The 21,653-nt window shown below is 52.7% G+C and overlaps 1 protein-coding gene across 44 annotated transcripts in view; it reads left to right on the top strand.

Annotated features, from left to right (window-relative positions):
• Window positions 1–21,653, top strand: part of NFASC (neurofascin) — a 181,330-nt gene that overhangs the window by 152,083 nt on the left and 7,594 nt on the right. For 16 of the 44 annotated variants that reach the window (XM_072759398.1, XM_072759408.1, XM_072759401.1 and 13 more), the window contains 2 exons: window positions 18,115–18,246; window positions 20,238–20,307. In XM_072759398.1, the coding sequence (XP_072615499.1) occupies window positions 18,115–18,246; window positions 20,238–20,307 (202 nt within the window). Of the gene's footprint in view, window positions 1–393; window positions 409–5,720; window positions 5,968–9,505; window positions 9,623–10,915; window positions 11,069–18,114; window positions 18,247–20,237; window positions 20,308–21,653 lie in introns of all 44 variants that reach the window. The other 28 variants (XM_072759380.1, XM_072759382.1, XM_072759381.1 and 25 more) reach the window with 6 other exon arrangements.

Raw genomic sequence — 21,653 nt, forward strand, 5'->3', positions numbered from 1 at the left:
TGGGTGGTTACCCAGCCTTCTTCATAAAGATCAGCCTGGCCAAGGAAAGGACACACCCTTGGGGAAAGACCTGGAAACAGAGCACTCTAGGTAGACTGTCCCTACTAGCACCCCTTAGATGATAGTCCTTGAGTGGAAGTAGAATCAGAAAGGTCTCCAAGATCCTGGTGGACAGTTTTCTGGAGGAACATACCAGACCCCCATGGAGTTGAACATGGACACCAGTTGGCATCCTCAGGGAAGTAGCCAGCACCTGGCCACACTGTCTGGGTCAGGTTTGAGCCAGACAGTCCTCTACTTGCTTGTCCTGTGGTTTCACCTGTGCTCTCTTTTGTCTTCCCTCTCTCATCCTTTCTCCCTCTCTCTGGCCATCTTGGGCGCTGTGTTCTGAAGCTACTCCAACAGCAGGTACCGTACCAGCAGCAGAGGTAATGGACATGGCATGGGACAATGCAGGTGGAGCCCAGCCCAGCCAGGGTGGAGAAGGAGGGAGAGGCTCGGGACAAAAGCATGCTCCAGACTCACTCTTTCAGGGGTTGGGAAGCCGGACTGTCAAGAAGGATGTGTGTGTGTGGAGGATGGGATCAGAGGAGGTCAAACCCCTCCCCTCTTCCCTTCCCTTACTCTTGGCCCCCTAGGATGGCTTAGGAGTGGCCACCCCACATGCACAGGGGCTCCAGACCTAGTCTCTGCACCTGCAGCTTTCTTAGAAGCTGAGTGATTACTTCCCCTTACTGACCTGGGCCCTTGCCTGGTTTTGACGTCTCAGATCACAGAGAGAGGGTCCATAGCCCTTGGGTGGCCAGCTGTGCCCCTTAAAGGAATGCTCTACCATGAATGCAGGCAGCTGGCTCCTGGCTTCTGGTCAGGCTGCCATCTCCTGGAAGGGTGACCAACGGGTGAGCACGCTGTGCATGCTGACCATGCATGCTGCATGGGGCCCTGGCGCCAGCTCTGCCATCTACCGTGGGTTCTGGTCAGTGACAATGAGTGAGCTTGTCCTTGGATAGGGCCAGGGGCTCCAGGACTTGGACTCTTAGTGGGCACCGTGGGATGATTGTTCCCTCGCTCCTTAGAAACCCAGCTTCTCAGAATCTTCAGCATTAAGAACAGCCTCCACTCTCAGGGTCTGGGAGGTAAATGGATAGCAGACATGAGGAGTGGGCAAGCAGGCCCGGCTTAGGCAATGACCTGCTGACCACAGTCCTCCTCTCAAGCCCTCATGTTGTGGGTTCAAGGGCACCAAAGGGCGTGTCACCGTAGAAGGCCTATCCTCAAGCTGGAGATGCTTAGGTAGGGGATCCCGGGGTTCCTCCCCCTGTCTTCCTCTGAAGCTGACAACAAGGCTCACCCTGGCAGAGGCTGGGGGGCAGGGGATCACTAGAGCCTCCTAAAGCTCTAGGCAGTGGAGAGGACTGAGAAGCAGGTGAGGAAGCCAAGGGTTAGCTTATGATCTGGGTTCCTCCCTCCCCCTTTTTAGGTTGATTCTATTTCCGTTGCACACCCTGCTTCCTTCAGTTTGTTTGTTTTGCCAGATCTGTGGGTGGTGCATAGCTATCATCCTTCCCTCCCCCCAACCCCTTCCCCCTCCACATCATCACCCAGGCTGGTGGGTCCCAGTGCGTCCCCACAGGGCCTAAACACCTCCACTGGGATATGAGGTAGAATAGAGAGGTGTCCTGGGCCTAGGGACCATGGAGAAAGCCATCCTTGTACCCTGGGGGCTGCCCTGACTTTCTGACTCAACTTTGCACAAAGGTCTCTTCTGGAACTATTCTAGCAGGTGCTCAGGGTAGCCTAAGCAGACTTAGTGAACATAGAAGGAGAGACACAAGACCTCAAGTGAATCAGCTTGAAGTTCATTGGTCAAGCAGGTCCCAGCCCGCCTCCCCCTTTCTGGGGCCCAAGGCAGCTCCACCTGGCAGCAGGGAGCCTGCCCTGCTCAGGGAGCGTCCGTGCCAAGCCTGGCTGCCCCTCTCATGAGTGACCTTTCCAAACTCCCCACTTTCTGCTCCCCATTTAGAGAACATCCAAGCCTATCACGTATGCACAATGAGTGCAGGTCTCTGAGCCTCAATCAAATGTGCCTCCTAGGCTTCAGCTTCCCTATGACACGGCAGTAGAGGCCATGACACTGCACATCTTTGGAAATGAGATGTGCTGGTGGCATTTGCTGTTCTCAGCTGTCAATGCCCAAGAACCTCCTTCGCAATTTGCAGAAGCCAAGCTGTGGAACCCAGGTTCGACATTTTTGATATCGGTCTGTTGTCCAGCCCATGGCTCCCTTCCCTCTCATCTTCCCTAAACCTGGATGTCCCCCTCCCCCTGCCACACTGATCTGTTCCTATCTTCCCCAGTGAAAATAATCCCTCTCATGCTCCCATGTCTGTAGCCTCTCAGGATTGCTGCCCATCTGTCCTGGACATCTGTGGTTTGGCCAGGGTAGTCCGTGTGCCAGGTGGACATTTTTGGATGGACCTTCCACCTTGGAGTGTCTGGGGAATGTCCTCCACTGTAACTCAGATCTGCACATGTTTGGTGGGCAGCTCCATGGCAGGTTCTGAAAATGGAGGGGTCAGAAAGAGTCCCCTCTCACTTTTCTCCAAAAAATGTGGTGTTCCCCAAAACTCTGGTGGAAAACCCTCAGCCGTGGCATTCAGTGTCTTCCAATGTGCATGAGGTCACCCATTAGGCTGACGTGGCCCTGAGGGAGGGGTGCCGTATTTCCAGTTCTAGACCCACCCTGGACACCCACACACACACACACACCTCATTCTCCATTGCCAGGCTGGTGGTCTCCACCCATCATTGACAAGGGTAGTGGTTCTCCAGCCCATAATTCCTGCTTTCACTGGAGATGACATCCTGGCTCAACAACATGCCTGGCCAGCCTATGGGCCACTCCATCTCCAAGCCCCTTATCCCGTTCTGCTCTCTCTCTCTCCACCCCAGGGGATGGAATCCTCTGAATCCCCTTTGACTTGAGCCCTGGACCGTTTCTGTGTGAAAACTTGCCTTCCCCGCTCACCTCTATAAGCCTCCAACTCAGCCCGAGGTTTTCCTTCTTGCCTCTGCTCTCCTGGTCTCCCTGTCCATCTGGCCCTGTCCAACCATGGGACAATAGACGCAGCTAATAAGTGGGTCAAAGAGAACACTGATTTGCCAGCTGGGACCTCAGCCAGCCGAGGCTGCCTCCTCCATGGTGACTCCAATGAGGAGTCCTTGGGGAGGACATTTGGGAAGCCACTCCTTGCCTCTTGTTCCCCTCTAACTGATACCCAGAGACTGTTAACCACTGAGCTGAAAGAAAGGCAATTAGGTGGCTGTCATCAGAAGGGCTTCCTTCTTGTCGCACTTGGTAGAGGGACCTTTGCAGGGGAGGGACTAGACCTTGAAGCATCCTCAGAGTCATTTCCCATCCTTATTTCTGAACAGCAGGACCAGGGGGAATATCTCTCCCCAACCTAGCCTCTCTTAGCATCTGTTTCTAGGGCTAATTACTGGAGCGCCCAGGGAAGCAGGTGCAAGCCTAACTGTGGGCCTGTGGGAGTGTAGCGTGTGTTTCTGCTTTATGAGAACTAAGGGGCATGTGAGAGTATGTATAGCTTTTGGGGGGAAATGACACTGATTCTGGGGGCCCAGGAAATGTACAACACTGCTCAGGTCTGTGCTACACAGAGTGGGATGGTCTTAACTCAAAAGGAATTTCTCCCCAAAGCTTTTTGATGGTGCCTTTTAAATAGTTCTAGAAAAGGAGGGCTCTGTGAACATTGTACTTGCCAGAAATTATTAGAAAATACATACCGATACAAGGAACCAAGTCAGAGCAGATCCTGCCCAGATGGGCAAGATAATCTCTCCAGATTCCTCCCCGCAGCACAGAGTAGCCAGAAAAGCCCATGTGTGTCCGTGGCCACAGGAGCTGCAAGGAGCCGGGCCTGGGAGAGAGCCGACCTTTAGCTTGTGGGTCTCTCGGGCTTCTCTGTCCTTTTGTCTGTCTGTCCATCTGTCTGTCTTGGTGAGTGGGATAGGTGAATTCTATCATGCTGAGCCATAGAGCACTGAGCTCTCCAGGCCTGGAGCCACCTTGAACTAATAGATCTTTGGACAGTGACTTTGACAGGGAGGGCTATCCCCTCCTCACACCTCCCTGACCTCTCAGTTGACTGGAGTCCAGGGAATCTAGCAGTCTGCTTTGACCCTGTCCAGGAATCTTTGGAATGCATGGGACATAGTTGGCCACCCAGTGTGACTTCTGATCTTACACATAGGGGAGTGGTTGGGATCCCAGAACAGTCCTTCTTTCTCTGTGGGGACTTGTAATATCAGAGACCTAGAGGAATGAAAGGGCTTTTGTTGGTCAGGCTCTTGTTGAAAAGGTCTGGGGTCTCTTCATTCTCCCCTGAGAAAAGCTCTCAGGCAGTTGTCTCTCTGGTTCCCTCCCTGTCCTGGCTCCCCTTCTGGGCAGTGGGGATATTATCTTCCTAAACTTCTGGAGCTTTGGGCTGGGATGTGGCTATTCCTCAGGGGTTACGAGTATCTTCTTATGTCTTAACGCCCTGCCTTCTGCCCCAGAAGTGGACTGTGATCAGATTACAAGAGATGGCAAGGGGGAGAGTTGGCCCTGCCTCTCTCTGATTTGCCCCCACCATTCTCATACTCTCAGCTTTCGTAATATTGGAACTAGAGAGTTGTAGGGCAGTCCTCAGTTAGCTTCCACGACCCCTCTGTAGAAGGAAAGAGGGCCTACGGAAATGATGTCATATTGTCATATTGGTAGACAGCCCCCCCCCCCCGCCCCCGCCCAGGGCTGACTGATGTCAAGCATAGCTTTGGACGGGAGATAAGATTGTGAAAGTAGGCACAGATTTGAACCAGTCCCCCTGAAAATATATGTAAAAAAGAAGCCCACAAATGTATCTCACTTGCATCCTGGGATTTCTCCATCTACTGAGCACAGACTATACGGTGACCCCAATAGCACCCATCCCACATCCTAGTGTAAAAGGAAAGGGCTTGTGGCACCTGGAGCCCGAATGTCCTTGGAAGAGAGGAGTCACTACAAGTTACTGCAAGGTGGAGCAGGGTCATTGCAGGAAGGACCGTCACCGGGCAGAGAAGAAGGGAGGAGAGGCAGGGCTATGGACAAGAGCCAGAGCCTGGGGACAGCCTGAGACCACGCTGGGAGGCTGACCCACAGAGTGGGGATTGTTCTCTCTCTGTCGTTGGGTTTGAGGGTGTTAGAACTCAAGCAGCCATGAGAAGGGGCACCTTTGGAGTGAATGGCTGGAATGGGAGTCTTCCCAGTGCTCCTACAGGACACAGCCAGCCACCTGCCCCCCTCCAAGGCCGGAGCTCCAGGGCTGGACCCAAGTGCTGCTAACTGGCCTGTGTCTGGGTGGCGCTGGCCAGGGACCCCATGCCATCTCTGGGGCCTGAGCGATTCGGTGTGGGTCCTTTACTATCCTCATCCTCACTCTCAGCCGGGTGCATGCTGGGTGCTTCGAGCCACACAGACCATGAGAAGAAAATGAAACACACACGGGGCTTCATTCTCTTCCTGGCCCATGGCTGTGTTCTCTCACTGTGATCCGTCCGACCTGGTCCGTCACGCTGGGGGAGGCTTCTGGTTCCTGAGCTCCATCTCCTCCCCGGGGCTGCCTGCCTTGCACGCGGGGCCACGAGTCCAGGCTGGGGACCCCCAGACCAACCAGACGCAGCTGTTTTACATTTCCCTCTCAGCTCCTCCCACGTTGCCCCTGACCACGGTGAGTGTGACGGGCGTTGTGAGCAGTACAGACGCTACTGCCACCGCTGCCACCACCGAAGCCACAACAGTCCCCACCATCCCAAGTGTTGCACCTACCACCATGGCCACCACCACCGTCGCCACAACTACAACCACTGCCGCCACCACCATGGAGAGGCCTCCCACCACCACCTCCGAGACTAAGATGCCCGAATCCGGTACTACCCACTGTCCCTGCGCCCCATCCCTCTGCCAGAGGCCCCCCCGCGTAGGAGGGCGGGTCTGGGATGCCGTTGGCCAACACCTCCCTTTGTTTTCTACCTGGAGAGCACATGGGGATTCTCAGTCTGGTACCCTGGGGCACAGAGCACCACCTCCCCTCGCCCCCCGCCCGGTGCAGGCCTTGGGTGGCTCTCCACTCTTCACACCCCCATTCTGGCCTCAGATCCTTGTTACTGGAGTGTCACCCTCCCCAGGCACCACCTCTGCGTTCTGAATGGGAGAGTTGCCTCTACCTCCATGCTGAGCAGCAGCTCAGGGCTGAGTACCCTGGAAGGGAATGAGTGTGAGCAAGGACCAGGGCCTAACACTGGATAGTCGGCCGGAGAGGGCTTCCGGCCCGGGCCGTGTCACACCCAGACCTGCAACATAGAGGGCCGAGCAGTGGGGAGTGGCCGGCTCTGCTGAGCAGCTCTGTTCCCAGAACCCTGCTCTTCCCTTGCCCTTCTCCCAACAAACCACATTTACGGCCTTTTTTTTTTTTTTAAAGAAGAACTTGTAGGAAAGGGCATTGCTAGGGAGCCCCGTAATGCCCGAGGGTGCTGTGTTGCTCTTTCCACTCACATTCCCACACTCCCAGATGCACACATGGAGGGACAATCACAACCTTTCTAGGGGCCCCTGGTAAGAAATGACTCCAGGGCTGGCCTGCTAAACCCAGAAAATGTGCTGTTCCTCCATCATGCAGCCAGGCACAGAAGCTCTGTATTTCTGCCATGAGGAGACCACTCCCCCTCAGGAATCCAGCCATATGTCTGAGAACCAAGCATCAAATACTCTTGAGGGCCTCTAGCTTGCAGAGCCCATAGGCCATCTGTAAAGTCAGCGTGATGCAGCTGGCAGGGCAGGCAGGAAGCACCCAGAACCTTCTTCCACCAGCAGCTATGGGATTGTAGGCTCTCCTGTGTCCTAGGCAAGTAAGTCCCTTTACCTTCTGGGGCCTCACTTCTGAGCACCTGAATGAGGATGGTGGCTTAATGCACGTGTGAGTATTGTCTTTAATTCCATTATGTGGACTTATGTGAGCCATAAGGGGACAAGTGATACATAACTGACATTATGTTCTTCAGGCCTTGGAAACACCGATTTGCTTTAAAGGTACAATATCTAGAATTTAAACAATATGGACTTTAGGAAGATGTTGGTGGAGGAAAAAAACTGGGAGGCTCTTAGAAGCTGCCACCAATAGTCTGGTGATGGGTGTTCTTTGGGGCCACAGGGAGGCATCTTTGCCTTATAGCAGGGCTCAGTGTCCCCATGAATGCTGTGGGGTCACAGAGGAGATACGCAAAGGATGAAGGGACTGGATCTTGCTCCCCAGCAGAGTTACTTGTCCTCTGGAAAGATTGTCCTTGCTGCCCCCTAGGACTAGCCCAGTGGACTCTCACATGTGAGTCCTAACTGCCCAAGACTGTGCAGAAGACCTGCCTGTGCCCCTGAACTTATCCTTAAAACCAGGGACACCCTTCAAATATTCTCTTTTCCCTAATGAAGCAGAGTGGCTCTGCCATCCTTTTTTTTTTTTTTTTTTTTTTAGCGATCTTTCATCTTTATCCTGTCTTATGTCTTGGGACCAAATGTTTCCTAAGTTTACTTTTTTCAAGGTGAAATGGGACTTTTTATTTGTCCTTAACTTGTCTCTTTCAGATTTCAAAGGATACCCTCTAATTCTCCCATTCCAGGACTCGGTCTGCTGATACATACTTCCTCTCACAGTTTCTGGTTTTATAGTAACTGATAGCTGTCCTTCCTGATCTTACTCTTTGCACATCTTCTTTAGCAGTCAGATCCAGGTCTCTCTGTACGGCCTGCCTTCCCCCACCTCCCACCTCTAAGTTGTTTTTGCTTTTCCCCATCACTTCATCTTTTCTAGTGGTGCCCTAATCTCCACTACCTTTGAGACTGTCAGATTTGGGTCGATACTGTATTGGTGGCCAAACTGTTTAAACCCAAATTCTCTGGCTATTTCCAGGCCCCAGAGCTGAGGAGGAAGAAGCTCAAGTTCCCAAATCATGAGTTCTCCTAGTTCATTCCCACTAGCAAGAGCCATGAGATTCCAAGGAGCTGGGATTTGGGGTGGCTTAAAGCCACCAGTACAATGGAAACACCTGGCAGATAAGTAAAGCAGCCTGTCTTCTGCCCTCCCCACAGAGAATGCCCCATGGTGCCGTCAGTGGAGTCTCTTTCTTGGCCCCTCACCTCACATGAATCATACTCACCTGGGGGCAACTGGGCAACTGACAAGGTTGTAGTAGGGAAGGCGCTTCTTTGAAGTGAAGACCAGGAGATCTTTTATCACTTCCCCAGCCCTGCACACTCAGTCACATGTCAAATAGATAATGAATAAATGCATCACCAACGTACTCTATTCATTTATTTTTGACAAGTGAGTTGGTGACAGTGCCCCCTTACATGCTAATAAAATATACAGGAGCCACACTTGTAAAGTCTTTGAAATACAAGGCTTCACGCTAGTACTCCACTATTAAATCTTTGCTGGGAAATGGGGTAATCAGACTGCTGGGACTCGTGAAAAATGATTACGTTTGAAGATTAGTGCCACTCGCCTGTCCACAGGCTATGGTTTCAGATGGTGCAGTGGCTTTGATAAAGTAGCTCCCCGCTCATAGGCACTAGATAATTAATGTCTTCCGTATTGTGTGGAGATCAAGCCTCAGAGACAATTTAGTGTGCTGAGAAACCAAAAGAACTGGATTCTTCTGGTGTCTGAACCTCTGAGAATTGGGTGTCAAGAAGGAGTTGTCTTCTTGGGGTCCCAGCTAGCCCAGGAGATGGTGAGGTGGGACCTCTGGGGTTATAGACACCCCCCCCCCCAGTCCCCTTGGACAATCTGAGGCCCTGTTCTACATAATCCGACATCTTGCTGACCAACATGGTCACGGAGTCTGGAGTCACCCATCTGGGTTACTATTCTCTTCCAGTCTCAGGCTGGAAGGCTTTCCCACGTTTGGTCCTGTCCTTCCTACACATCATGACTCTCAAGGGGCTTCGAAAGATCCCATTCTCCTTTCTGTAGAATATCTGTGGTTGAAAGGAACAACCCCTGTTGGGCTATACACTGGCCAGTGGGGCTTTCTCCAGGTTCCTTCTGCCGCCCCATCCCAATCCATGATGATCTAAAAAGGGAAAGAGCCCAGGTTTGAGCCTCCAGTGGCATGGATCGAAACCCACTCTTTCATTCCTGCCCCTCCCTGTGTGGACACACAGACCATTTCTAGCTCTCCCTGACACACAGATCCTCCTGACCGCACCCGCTCATACCTGGATGGCGACTTCTGGCCTGGCCACCAAGGCTGCAGCTTGGAGCTCTGTCGGGCCCTGTGCACAGCACAGCCTCTCCTGAGTCTTCCCTCCGAGCCACGCACGTGTGTGTGTGTGTGTGTGTGTGTGCACGCATGTGTGTCTCCAGAGCTGCCTCCCTCCCAGAACTAACCCCTCTTCTAACCTACCCACCAGCCCCCGACAGGCAGTCCATATGGAACGTCACGGTGCTCCCCAACAGTAAATGGGCCAACATCACCTGGAGACACAATCTCGGGCCCGGAACTGCCTTTGTGGTTGAGTACATCGACAGTAAGCATTGCTGAGCGGGGCGGCGGCGGCAGCGGGTAGCGTGGATGCCATTAAGAGATCCTGTGAGCTCCCCCAGGCTCCGAGGGGCCTGGTATCCCAGCTGAGTGATGACTTAATGAAATCGATACGTGCCCAGGCGGCAGTGGGGTGGGAAGAGCAGCCGCAGGGGAAGGAAGAGGCTTCTGCAGCCATCAGTAGAGGTCTCAGGGCGCATGTGCCGGGGAGGACCTGGGTAAGGGGGCCCTTCGCCTATTTCCTGCCCAGGAAGAAGGTTCCGGATGGCGCCCCACGTGAGCCCAGGCTCACTTCTGCTTGGATTTCCTTAACTCAGAATCCATGTTTCTGGTGTCTCCACTAGACCGGCTAGGCCAGTTCAGACGTTTGGGTACAACTGCATTGTACTCACGGAGGAATGCCAGCAGCCTAGCATCTGAGGCACAGACCAGGGTGACTTGTCTCAGAGAGCAGGTGGCTTGAGCTAGCTGTTCACTCTTTATTGGCTCTTGGGATCAAGGGTACATCATTATTACACTGTAGAGTGTAGTCAGGATATCCGCCTTCTTTGAGTGAAGGCCCCTGCCCCCAAAGACTCAGACCCACCATGTTTTTATCCTTGGCAATTAAACCAGCTCACCCAGCCAGAAGGTCCACCTGGGCTAGCTGCTCGAAGGCCCCTAAGGAAAGAGCACAGCCAGCTCTTAGTTCTCTGTGGCTGGAGGGGGTCACATCCATAGAATCGGCATCCTGAGGGTGGTCCCTGCCATTTCAGCTTCCTACACCCACCATTCGCCCTCCACTTCACATGCAAGTGCACTCGCTTCTCCTGATGTGTGACTTCTCCACGTGGTGAGAAATGAGAAGTGAGACCGGAGTGAGAGCCAAGAAGTAGAATCCTGCCTCACCTCTGTTTACCAAGTGGGATGCTAACTGGCTCTCTGACCCTCACCGGGAAGCTCCCCACCCCCAGGAAGTTTGTCACCTCCAAGATGACAACACTGGCTGACACACTGCCAGTGTTAGGACGTAGGTCATGCTGTTTAGTGCTGAGCCTGTAGAGAGGAAGGAAGGAAAGCTTGAGGAGGAAGAAGAGGGCCCTTGGCGGAAGGGCTGCTGGGTAGGAGAGTCAGCATCGCGTGGAAGGGCTGGTGGAGCTGCCTGGTCACTTTGTGGCCTGAGCCATGGCCCAGTCCTTTGCCCCATGCTTCTGCCTTTGACAGGTGATCGGGAACCTAAGCACTGCCTCTCCAGCTCCTGGCGCCTGGCCCCAGGCTGACTGAGGTTTCTGTTCCCCAGGCAACCATACGAAAAAAACTGTCCCTGTTAAGAGCCAGGTCCAGCCCGTACAGCTGACAGACCTCTATCCCGGGATGACATACACGTTGCGCGTTTATTCCCGGGACAAGGAGGGCATCAGCAGTACCGTCATCACCTTTATGACCAGTACAGGTGAGAGGGGGTCCGGCTCAGCCACCCCTGCAAGCATGGGGCATTTCATTCCATCTTCGGCTTCCTGCTTGTCTCTTCTCCTTGGAAAGAAGACTCATCCCACCCATTCCCCACCTTGCATGGCGTGTCTCGGCTCTTAGTATGTATCAGTCCACAGCTCCCAGGAAGCCAAGAGGAGCCAGAGTGCATGTGCAGTGCAGGGGAAGCGCCCTTCCCACCCTGAGGCAAGTGTGTGGTGTCCAAAGGAACTAGGGCTGTAGGATGAGGATGGAGGAGGCCGCCTGGCCCCCCTGACTGTGCGTGGAACCAAAGGGCTTGGGCCCTGTGCATGGGGCCGGGGGCTGGCAGATGCCGAGCAGCCTGCCCCATATGCACAGGACCCTGCTCCCTGCATGTAGAATTAAGAGATAGGGCCATCCAAGGGTCTTGACCCAAAAATCTTCCCAGGGTCATCACATATGTCACTGCCTTGTTACTCTCATCTGAAAAAAAAAAAAAAATCTAAAGCGTGCGATGCACGTTGTTTGGGGCTTGATCTTGGCTTCATTTTTGTCCCAAACTTTCCACGGCTTCAAAGTAGTTGATCTTCCGCTGTGCCAGGGAAGAAGAAGAAGCTCTCTAGTAGGAGAATAGTTCTGGCTCAAAAGGGACTTCAGCTATAGCTACAGAAGCTACCTCAGTGCACCAAAGGACTGGGCTGGCAGGGGCTCAGTACAAGGTAGAAGGTCAGGGTGGGCAGGCAGTTTGGAGACTTGAGGGCACCTGCTCATGTGCTTGGGTGTATCTTCACAGTCGGCTAGGTGGGTGGCCATGCTAAGCCCTGAGGCGAAGGGTGAAGGTTGGGGAATGAGCTACAGAGAGAAGAGGACCAGTCCCTGTCCCCAGGGTGTCCTAATCAGCTGCAGGTTAGTAGACACAAGCATAGAAACAAAACAATCACACACAATGATTTATATGACATTCTGACTGTTGACTGAAATATTCATTACTCTTCCTAAGCCGGGCCAGGCTCATCCTGGCAGCCTGCATCTTGAGAGTCACCACCCATCTGTATAAATGTCTCATTCCACCCCTCTGGCCTTGTCCCTCCTGGTCTGGACATCCTGTCCTACGCCCCGTGCCTCTGCCTATCCTGCCCATGTCTAGGCCATCAAGACTCAGGGAGTCTGTGAGTCCAGCTGTCTGTTAAGGCCAGCCCAGCCAACTCCAGCAAGATGTCTGACCAAGTGGCCAGACCAGCTTGGGAGCCAGGCAAGGGAACTGGACCGCTGACTGAGCAGAGCAGGTGGCTGGACTCCATCTGACCCAGTCGGGATCCCAAGCTGTTGCTCATCTGTGTGTGCATTTGATTTTGCTTCATTATCAACCTGAGTCCAGCACAGAGGCGGGAAGCACAGATAAGGTTCCAGGCTAGAGCCCCCTCCTAGGGAATGCTACAAAAGCTGGTGCCACCTGCTTCCAGAGGCTTCTCTCAGCACTAAGTCCTGGGGCTGTGAGTGAGGGGTGGGGAGAAAGGGCCAGAGAGGGAAGCACCAGTCCCCATCCTCAGGGATGTCCCAGTCTGCTACATATCAAACATGTGGTACAGAAGAAAAAAAAAAAAAGACGATTGATAGTATACTTCTGAACATTGGCTCAATTTTCTTCTCTCTTTTCCTGTGGTTGGTCTGGAGAGACTCTTCCTGATAAATTGCTTTCAGAGTGAGTGAGTTTTCCCAGATTCCTCTCCATTCAGGTTGGGGTGAGCAGGTTTGCGACCCTAGCGCTGAGTACACATTGTTCACTTACTACGTCACTGGCTGGCTAGAAATTACTATGTGCAAACCACATAGGGGAGGGAAATATTTTTGCTTTCTGAAGTTTGTGTGTTTCTGGATTCTTGGAAAATGCACACTGTGTATCCTGTGGGTGGACTCCGGAGCCAAGTTCACATGATCCTCTAGGTCCAGGGTCTCCTCAAAGCAAGGGTTTATGAGCATCTCTGGATCCAACCACTGGTCATTTAGGTGACCACAGGCCATCACTTTAGTCCACAGACTCAAACATGTGGCAGTCGTTCAGGGAGGATATGGAAGAAAACCACTAGGAATGCTAACCGCCTCCCTGACCTTTACTAGAAAGATCCCACATGGAAAGTTAATCACCTCTTTGAAGCTTTTGAAGCCAAAGAGACCCAAGGGGCCGCAAACATGTAACTCTGGACTCCAGGGGGGTGGGGGGCAGCACTCGTCAGCTCTTCTGTCCTGGGGTGGGTGGGATGGGGCGAGGTGGCAGCAGGCAGGTGCTGATGGTGGGCCAGTGGGCCAGCCCTTGGGACAGTGGGAGGAGGGACACGGGGGACGTCACTGTAGTCAGCTTCTTTCAGCTGTTTGGAAGAAACCCAGAATGGGGCATGGTGGTGATGCGGAGGCGGCAGATGGTGCTTAAGGAAGAGCAGCTAAGCCCAAATACATCTGAAGGAAGTCTACCCCTGTGATATTTGTTCATCTATCCCTATTTCTGAAATTCTGCAGACTTTGAGTGACTGCCTGCTTTGCAGATGAATGGCCCATTTTTGAGCAGTGTTACAGAGTGTGTGGTATGTGGAAGGCACACAAAATATGGCCTCTGGTCTAGAGGAAGAGGCATTTGGACCTGAGTTTGCCGGGTTTTGTGGACCAGAGGAGCAGGTGCTTTTCTGGTTCCTGTTCCAGTGGAAGTTGGGGAGCGTAAATGCATCCTGGTCTTTGAATGTTGTCATTACTGTGTCCATTAGGAATCTTGAAACACATTGAACAGATCGATTAAGAGTGATGTTGGCAGCCAAATGTAATGCTCTGAAGCCTCACTACAATACCTTCCATCTCAGAGTCCACCGTGTCGGGTCACGTTGTGAGTGAGATCATCTTGTCCTAAATTGTTTTTGGTTCATGAGAAATTAAATCATTTTGATGGAGTCTGGTTGAGCCCACCTCATCCCGGATCCCATTTGGTTTTGGTTCTGGTTTTTATTGACATATCATGGACACGTAACATTATATTAGTTTCAGGCGTACAATGTATGATTTGATATGTGTATATATTGCCAAGTGACGGCCACAATAAGTTTAGTTAACATCCAGCACCACACATAGGTACAAAACCCACTTGGATTTTGGGTCCAGCTTTCTGGGTTCAGAACATTCTTTGAACTTTTTTGGTAAGGACTGAAGGTAACATTGGAACTTGAGGTGTCATCAGGTGCTATCAGGAATGGGAAGCTACATTTGCTTTCCAGATTGCCCATATGGCCACTCTCCCTGGAATTGTGACTTTCTCTCCCAAGAGAAAGGGAGTCCCAGGGAGATGGCTTGTCAGGGCCTATCAGAACAAGCATCAGGAAGATGGCAGCAGAGCAAACAAGTCACTGCAGACCTACAAGCCAACTGCTCTGCAGAAGGTGGGAACCACCATCCAAATTCAAGGCATGGTGCATGGCCAGGCCAATGTCCCTGTGACCCCAGCAAGTGTCCCAAATTAACCATATTAAATTAGGATTAAACTGATCTTTACTAAGGAGTCACTGCCTGCTTGCTATGTGACCAGTATCCTGCTAAGCACTAGGTGGCCCAAAGACTCTCCTGTTCTCAAGCCTTTGATAGTATAATTAAAAATTTGGATCCAGGAAAACAGAGCAATTGAATGTTACATTTCGCAGAGTCAACAGGGGTGAAATCGGACTTTTGAGATTAGTGTGAGCTGGAGGAGTGGGAGATTCAGGAAAGAGGGGGTGGAGTGTAGAAAGGTGGAGAACAAGAAGGGTGGCAGGCAAGGCTCTCGAGCATGGTGGGAAAGTTGCAGGGAGGGGAAGTGCAGAGCAAGGAATGATGGGAGGTGTCCCGGGAGCATAACAACACGATGTGTCATTGTATCCTTGGGATCTGATAGACCTAGGGTGAGGAGCTCTAGACTGGAGCAATGAGGCAAACATGAGAGACCTTGGAAGGAGAAATGATAACCCTTAGGGATGGCAGGAATGGTGAAGCTGCTGGAGAGAGTGGGGAGCAGCGAGGGCAGGAAGACATGGGTTGCATTTCAAGCAGACAGACCATCCAAGGAGATGTTCAGAGGATGTCACCCGGGACACAGGGCTGACAGCTACAGAACTGGCTGGACGGACCATGCAAGAGGAGTAAAGGGATTGCCGGTTGGAAAGTCAGTAAAGGGAAGGTAGGAGCCAAGGATGTAGGGGCAGTTTTGGTAAAGACCCACTCCAGTTGAAACACTGAGTAGTGGGCAGCCCCTGTGGCACAGTGGTTTAGCGCCGCCTGCAGCCCGGGGTGTGATCCTGGAGACCTGGGATTGAGTCCCATGTCATGCTCCCTGCTTGGAGCCTGCTTCTCCCTCTGCCTGTGTCTCTGCCTCGCCGCCGCCCCCACCCCCACCTTGTCTCTATGAATAAATAAAATCTTAAAAAAAAAAAAAAAAGAAGAAAGAAAGAAAAGAAAAGAAAAGCAGATTACAGAAGAATGAGTTATATGAAATCTTTTCTGTCTCAATATCTATACGAATATTGTATTATCATACAGCATGTGCATGCTGTATGAAAAGAAAAGAAAAAAACACTGAGTAGAGAGGGTCTTGAGGTTGGCCTGACAGGGTTGGAGGAAGGAATTGATGGGAACTGGAGACCATGGAAGATGAAGGAGTTTATCTGAGCCAGGGCTGAAAAGTCTGGCCGGTTCTTTTAGGGTTTTTGCTTTAAGATACAGGAAGCTTCAATGTGTTTAACAGCAGAAGGAAGGAGAGAGCAAAGAGGGTGGAGGGCTGGAAGATTTGAGAGCCTTCTAGGACTGAGCCCCCCTGGGAAGGGAGAGCTGCTACCATTGCCACAGAGGCAGGGACAGCTGTGGAGGCTGTGAGGTTTCAGTGGTCAGCCGAGCAGAGTGGGTGATATTGCCAACACAGAAAGAGGATAGCATGGAGCAGTGGGATAGGGAGAAGCAGTCTGGGGGGACAGGCAGAGGGGAGTGGAGGGATCCAGGCAGCAACAAACGTCCAGCTGAAGTGCACATAGCTTATGAGCAAATCACAACCTCAAGACCCTCTCTGTGCCTCAGTTTTCTCATCTGTAAAATAGGGATAATGAAGCCTACCTGGTGGGGTTGTGAAGACTGAATTGGATGATGAGTGGAGAAGTACTCAGAGCAGTGACTAGCCCCCAGGACGTGCTTCCGAGTGTGCACTGTGATGAGTACCGCATCAGATGGAAACAAGTGCTAGGAAAAAGAGGAATGAGAGCCCTCAGGGAGTGGCTGGTTGGGAGAGAGGGCTTTGGCATTAGCTGAGAAGGTCTGGAAGGGGCTTTCTAAGAGGAAATGACACTTTCGGAGGCAGCCATCTGAAGAAAGCAGCACATGTAAAGGCCCTGAGATTGGAGATCAAGTGGCCAGTATGGCTGGAGGAGAGAGGGTGGGAGATAGGACGAGTGCTCAGTGTCTGAGACCAGCCTGGGTGGGGCCAGGACAGGGTAGGAATGTAGGTTTCTCCCCAGTAGCAATGGGAAGCATTAGAGGGTTGAAGGAAGGAAGCGAGTTGCTCCTACGTGGGGTGCTGGGAGGATGTCTGTGGCCCCGCACAAGGAACGGCCTGCGGGAACAGGAGTGGGAGGGATGGGACTTTACCCTCACAGACACAGATCGAGTAATCACAGCCCGGGGCAGCCCGAGCATGAAAGCGCTTGCTTATCAGTCTTCCCCATTTGTCCAGACCCTTCCTGGTACAGTGCCCTTGTCTGGGCACAGAGGAGGCTATAAAGACGGTTTCTCTGTCCAAAAAGAGCAAAGGGTAGGAGTGCACCCAGGCACCTGCCCCACAAAGCAGCATGTGGTAAAGACCCCGGGGCATGGGAGCCCCCTCTGTTCCTTATGTTCTTCCCGGGAGGAGGCCCAGGGCTTGGCTTGGGGCCTGTGGGCTCTCTGGGACCCTGCTGTTGACTGCTCTGAGATGCCCCTCAGCTCACTCGGCTGGCTCCAGATTACTTTGGGTCTGCTTGGTCGCTTGGATCCTGCCTCTCCTCCCAAGTCTTGGTTTCCATGGCAGGCTGGGTTTCACCAGGGGGTTGTTCTCTAGCCCACTGAAAGAAGAGCGAGTGGGTCCTGCCCACTCTAGATCCCCTCCCAAACCCTAATTCCAGCCGTTGGGTCATTCAGGACACCATCACATGACACCTGAGCGCCTGTCCTCTACGCCTACCCATGTGTCCTTTGAATTGTGAAGGGGTCTGCCCAGGTTGAGATGTCTTCATGCACTCCAGGCAGGGATAGAGAGGGACTCATCACAGGACAGTGTGTGTGTGTGGGTCCTCTACATCTGGAAGTGGCATGGGGTGTGCTGAAGGTGTGGCCCCAGCCCCAGCCTCACCACCAGCCCACCCGGGAGTACCTGCGCAGGGATCGTCTCCGCTGTCAGGGAGCACACAATCCAGTTGGGGGGACGTGAAAAAGTCTCGGGCATCCTGAAACTACCCTGCCCAGAACCCACTGCCAGGAAACCTGGTTGGCTTCAGGGCCTTATTGGTGGGGAACTTGCTGTTCTTTGCCCACACAGGCCCTCCAAAGGTATTCTTATAACAGGTTTTGCAGGGTAACCACGGCCTCCGTTCCCCAGTGGGTAGCAGAGTCCCATTTCCTCACCCCAGGTGCATTCATGGGGGAATCGTACCTCCTTAACCAATCCCTGGCCTTCCCTCAATTCCCCACCAGGCTGTGACCAGCCATGCAGTTTGCAAGAATGCCATGCCCCATCCTTAGGAAACTTCCCCTACAAGGACCTGTTCACACTTCTGCTGCTTATTCTGCTCCTTGTACCCTTTACCAGTGCCTCTTTTCTGACCTTTTGACCTTGGCTCTTTAATTGTTTTCTCTTTGTACCTGTAGCAGGGTGGTTGGGCCAGAGGGCTGCTAGGTGGTAGCATAAGGCTCCAGGAGGAACAGCGACATGACATAGCCATCCTTCCCCCTCATCTCCCTCTTCACCTCCCCCATGGGAAATCACTCGTGTGTTTGCTTCTGGCCCTCCCCCACCAGCTTACACCAATAACCAGGCAGACATCGCCACCCAGGGCTGGTTCATTGGGCTCATGTGTGCCATCGCCCTCCTGGTGCTGATCCTGCTCATCGTCTGCTTCATCAAGAGGAGTCGAGGTGGCAAATACCCAGGTAAGATGTATCGGAGGAGTGGTCGTGGGGGAATGGGCCTGCAAGCTTTCTGGGAGCCAGCAGGTCTCTGAGGAGCCAGATCCAGAGGCTCTGTTCTCCCAGTGAGCCCAATCCTGGCCCAACTTGGACATATAGTCCTCTTGCTGAGTGTCCATGCGTCCTAGAGCTGCCAGAAAGCATCTGAGTTAGTTAAGTCCCCCTGAGGTGGGTGGATGGCAAGGTCCAGGCAGCTCCAAAGAGGGGGTGGAAGGAGCCCTGGCTCCTATTAAGAATGACCTTCCCTCCCCTTGACTCACCATCCATCTGCTCAGTAAATGGGCTTTTTTCAGCCTGAATCTCATTAGGATCCTGTGTCCCAAGGAAGGAGGAAGGAAGAAAGGCATTTTCTCTCACCATGAGAGAGAGAACAGAGAGGGGAGGGTCTGGATGGAGGAAGTGCACCCATGAGAGAGGCTCTCGGTGACCGGGCTGTAATGATAGATATCCCAACAGAGGGTCAGGAGCTCCTTGCATGCAGAGGCTGAGGGGAGGCTGGCGTTGATACAGACCCCATCGGTAAAGAGCTGTGGGCTTCCCTAGAGTCCCAAAGAGCCATTTCTCTTCTGGGGGCCCCAAGATCCACGAGCCCAGACAAACCAAGGTCAAGAACAAGGACCTCTGGCATTCTTGCTTCTGGAAATATTGATTGTTTTTCAAAGAGGGGCAACAAAGCCATCTGTCTGTGATGGGGTGGCTAGAATGACAGAAGACAGGCTAATGGATGACCCAGTGAGTGAAAATCCTGCTGGGCTGCAGAATGAAACTGCTCCCTGCTCCCCAAAGCTCCATCGACAAGCACAGCCTGTGCTCCCCAAATGCCTGCCTCTCCCCACCTCTAAACAAGTCCTCCTCCAGGGTTCCCCCTAAAAAACTCAACTCAGAAGATTCTGTTTTATTCCCTTCCCCTGCCCGCATACCCTCAGACCCTAGGATTCTAAAGAGTTCTGCCTCTGTGTTAAGTGAGGGAGATGTCTGTGAGGGAGAGCAGGAAATTATCATTCTTCATTGGCAAAGGGCTTTTTTTTTTTCACTTTGTTGTGCTGTGTTGGGATTGTTTTTCTCATATAAAAGAGAAAGCAGTCAGGGAGAAGAGCATCCTTACTGAGCTCATCCCCACCCTAACTCATCAGATAACCTTTGAGCCTCGCTTTGCCCATTTAGAAAGTGTTCCTCTCCAGAAAGTTCTTCTCACAGCTTATCGTGCTAGTGTGCTAGAAAGATGAGCAAACCATGAGGCCCAGGCTCTTGCCTTCACGCTAGACTTTATTCGGTTACTAATGAGTTATGTGACATGTTCTTCACCTCTGAAGGGCTCAGTCTCCCTCTCCTAAAATGGGGGAGATGATCCTGCCCTGTACCTCAGAAAGGATACGTAGTCATGTGCGTACATATTCCTGTGTGTCAGGCTCTGTGCTGGGTGCTAAGGGCACTAGAAGGAAAGGTGATCTCTCCATCAAGACACTGCAGCCGGCATAGCAGGAAGATCACAACCCAACCAGACAGGCCCTTGGGTGGGTGTGTGCAAACCACAGAGGAGGAGGTGTGGGAAAAGAGAGTCACACATGCTAGTGAGATCACAGACGTGAGAGCCTTTTCCATTCCAGAGATGGAGTGTCCTCTCTGCCCAGGGCACTCTGCTGGGGGCCTTGTACAAACTGTGCATAAACAGTTATCCTACAGAGCAGAATAAGACAGGTGCCAGAGAGGGTCACATCCATTCAGTGTTTAGGGGTGACCCCATGGAGAGGTGGGGGGAGGAGATTTCAGTTGTCAACAGAGATGTGCAGAAGCACTGGGGATGAGGTGTCAGCTTGACAGCTGGTTAAATGTGGGAAACAAGAAGGAGGGAGGCATCGATGGTACCTCGTCGTGACACTGACTCCACGGTCGGGGCCCTGTGGAGCAGGAGCATAATCACCATATCTGTGTCTTTGCTTCTCTCCTTGGCCAAGTGCGAGAAAAGAAGGATGTTCCTCTTGGTCCCGAAGACCCCAAGGAAGAGGATGGCTCCTTTGACTACAGGTGGGTGATCCGTTTGGCCCATGGTCCCCATCCCACCATGCATCCAGTTGTCACCTCTGCCTCTCTGACAGCTCCTCCTTGTCCTGAGTGTACTAGACAGGGCTGCATCCCCACAGGAAGGACATTCCTGGCACACTTACATGGATTTGAGGGACAGGTTCCTCTCATTCAACAGCACAGCTCAAATTTATTGAGTTCCTTAGATGTGTGTTTCACCTCTTTCCTCTGAAAGCAGACACTGGCAATGCTATTGCTGTGAAATGAGCTGTTGGCTTCCTCTCTGTGCCCACACCCCACCCTCACCCTAAAGATAGTGACCCGGAGAAACTGTATTGTCTTGAAACCTCAATTCAGTGAGGGATGAGTGATGGTAGTGGCCATGAGGGTGAGGCGTTCTAGACCTTTTCCTCATGAACTTGAACAGTTCTTAGAGAGGCAGCTGGTTGGGGCCTATCACAAATCAGAGGACTGAGGCCCAGACAAGGAAGTGACCTGGTTACAATTCCCCTGCACACCTGCTGCCCAGTGAGCTTATGGCAGAGCTGGAGAAGCCAAGGCCCAACTTCCAGCTCTGTGGTCCTGCAACATCATGATCCCTCTTAGATCTGGATGGGCCTTTGTGGCTGGCGTCACAAAGTTGTCATCTCCCATTTTTATGGCAAGTGTATTCTGAGTTAAGGAATGATGCGCAGTGGGTCACGGAAGCCTCATTCCCAGACCAAGGTGGATGGGAGGAAATGCTCTGATTAGAGCCCTACTTCCCCACCTCTACCCTGTTACTCTCTAGGGCAAGACCACCCTGTCTTCCCCTGACTTCTCCTTATCCTATCCTCAGCCTCCACCACTCTGCTCATCAGCAGCCTGGTGGGCAGATGCTGCCCAGAGCCCCTGCCCACCCAGGAGCCCATCTGGAGGCTTATGTACCACATATATCTTACAGTCCCAATATCTCCTAAAAGGGCAACGAGGAGAGAGGCCCCTCCCCTGGCTGTCCCCAGCATCCCTGGCAGGGCCCATCTTCCCCTTGGCCTGAGACCTACTCCCTAGCCACCAGTTCCAAAGAACACGGGGTTTCCCTCCTATAAGCCCTCCGTGCAACAGAGAAGGGGTGAGGCCCTCCTGTGCTAAGAGAAGCTGCTTCCTCAGGCACCTCTCCTCCCCCAGACGCCGAAGCTGTTGGGCAAAAATATCTGCCTTCTTCCCACCCACTCCCCTGTGCCACCCACACTGAGGCTGGATATACATACACAGGTGCACCCATGAGCCCACACGCCGCGGATGCACACGCACATGCACACACACGCACACACACACACACACGCCTCAGTGTGAGCTCCGCAGCCAAG

This window comes from Vulpes vulpes, chromosome 5 (assembly GCF_048418805.1).
Source record: "Vulpes vulpes isolate BD-2025 chromosome 5, VulVul3, whole genome shotgun sequence".
NCBI lineage: Eukaryota > Metazoa > Chordata > Mammalia > Carnivora > Canidae > Vulpes > Vulpes vulpes.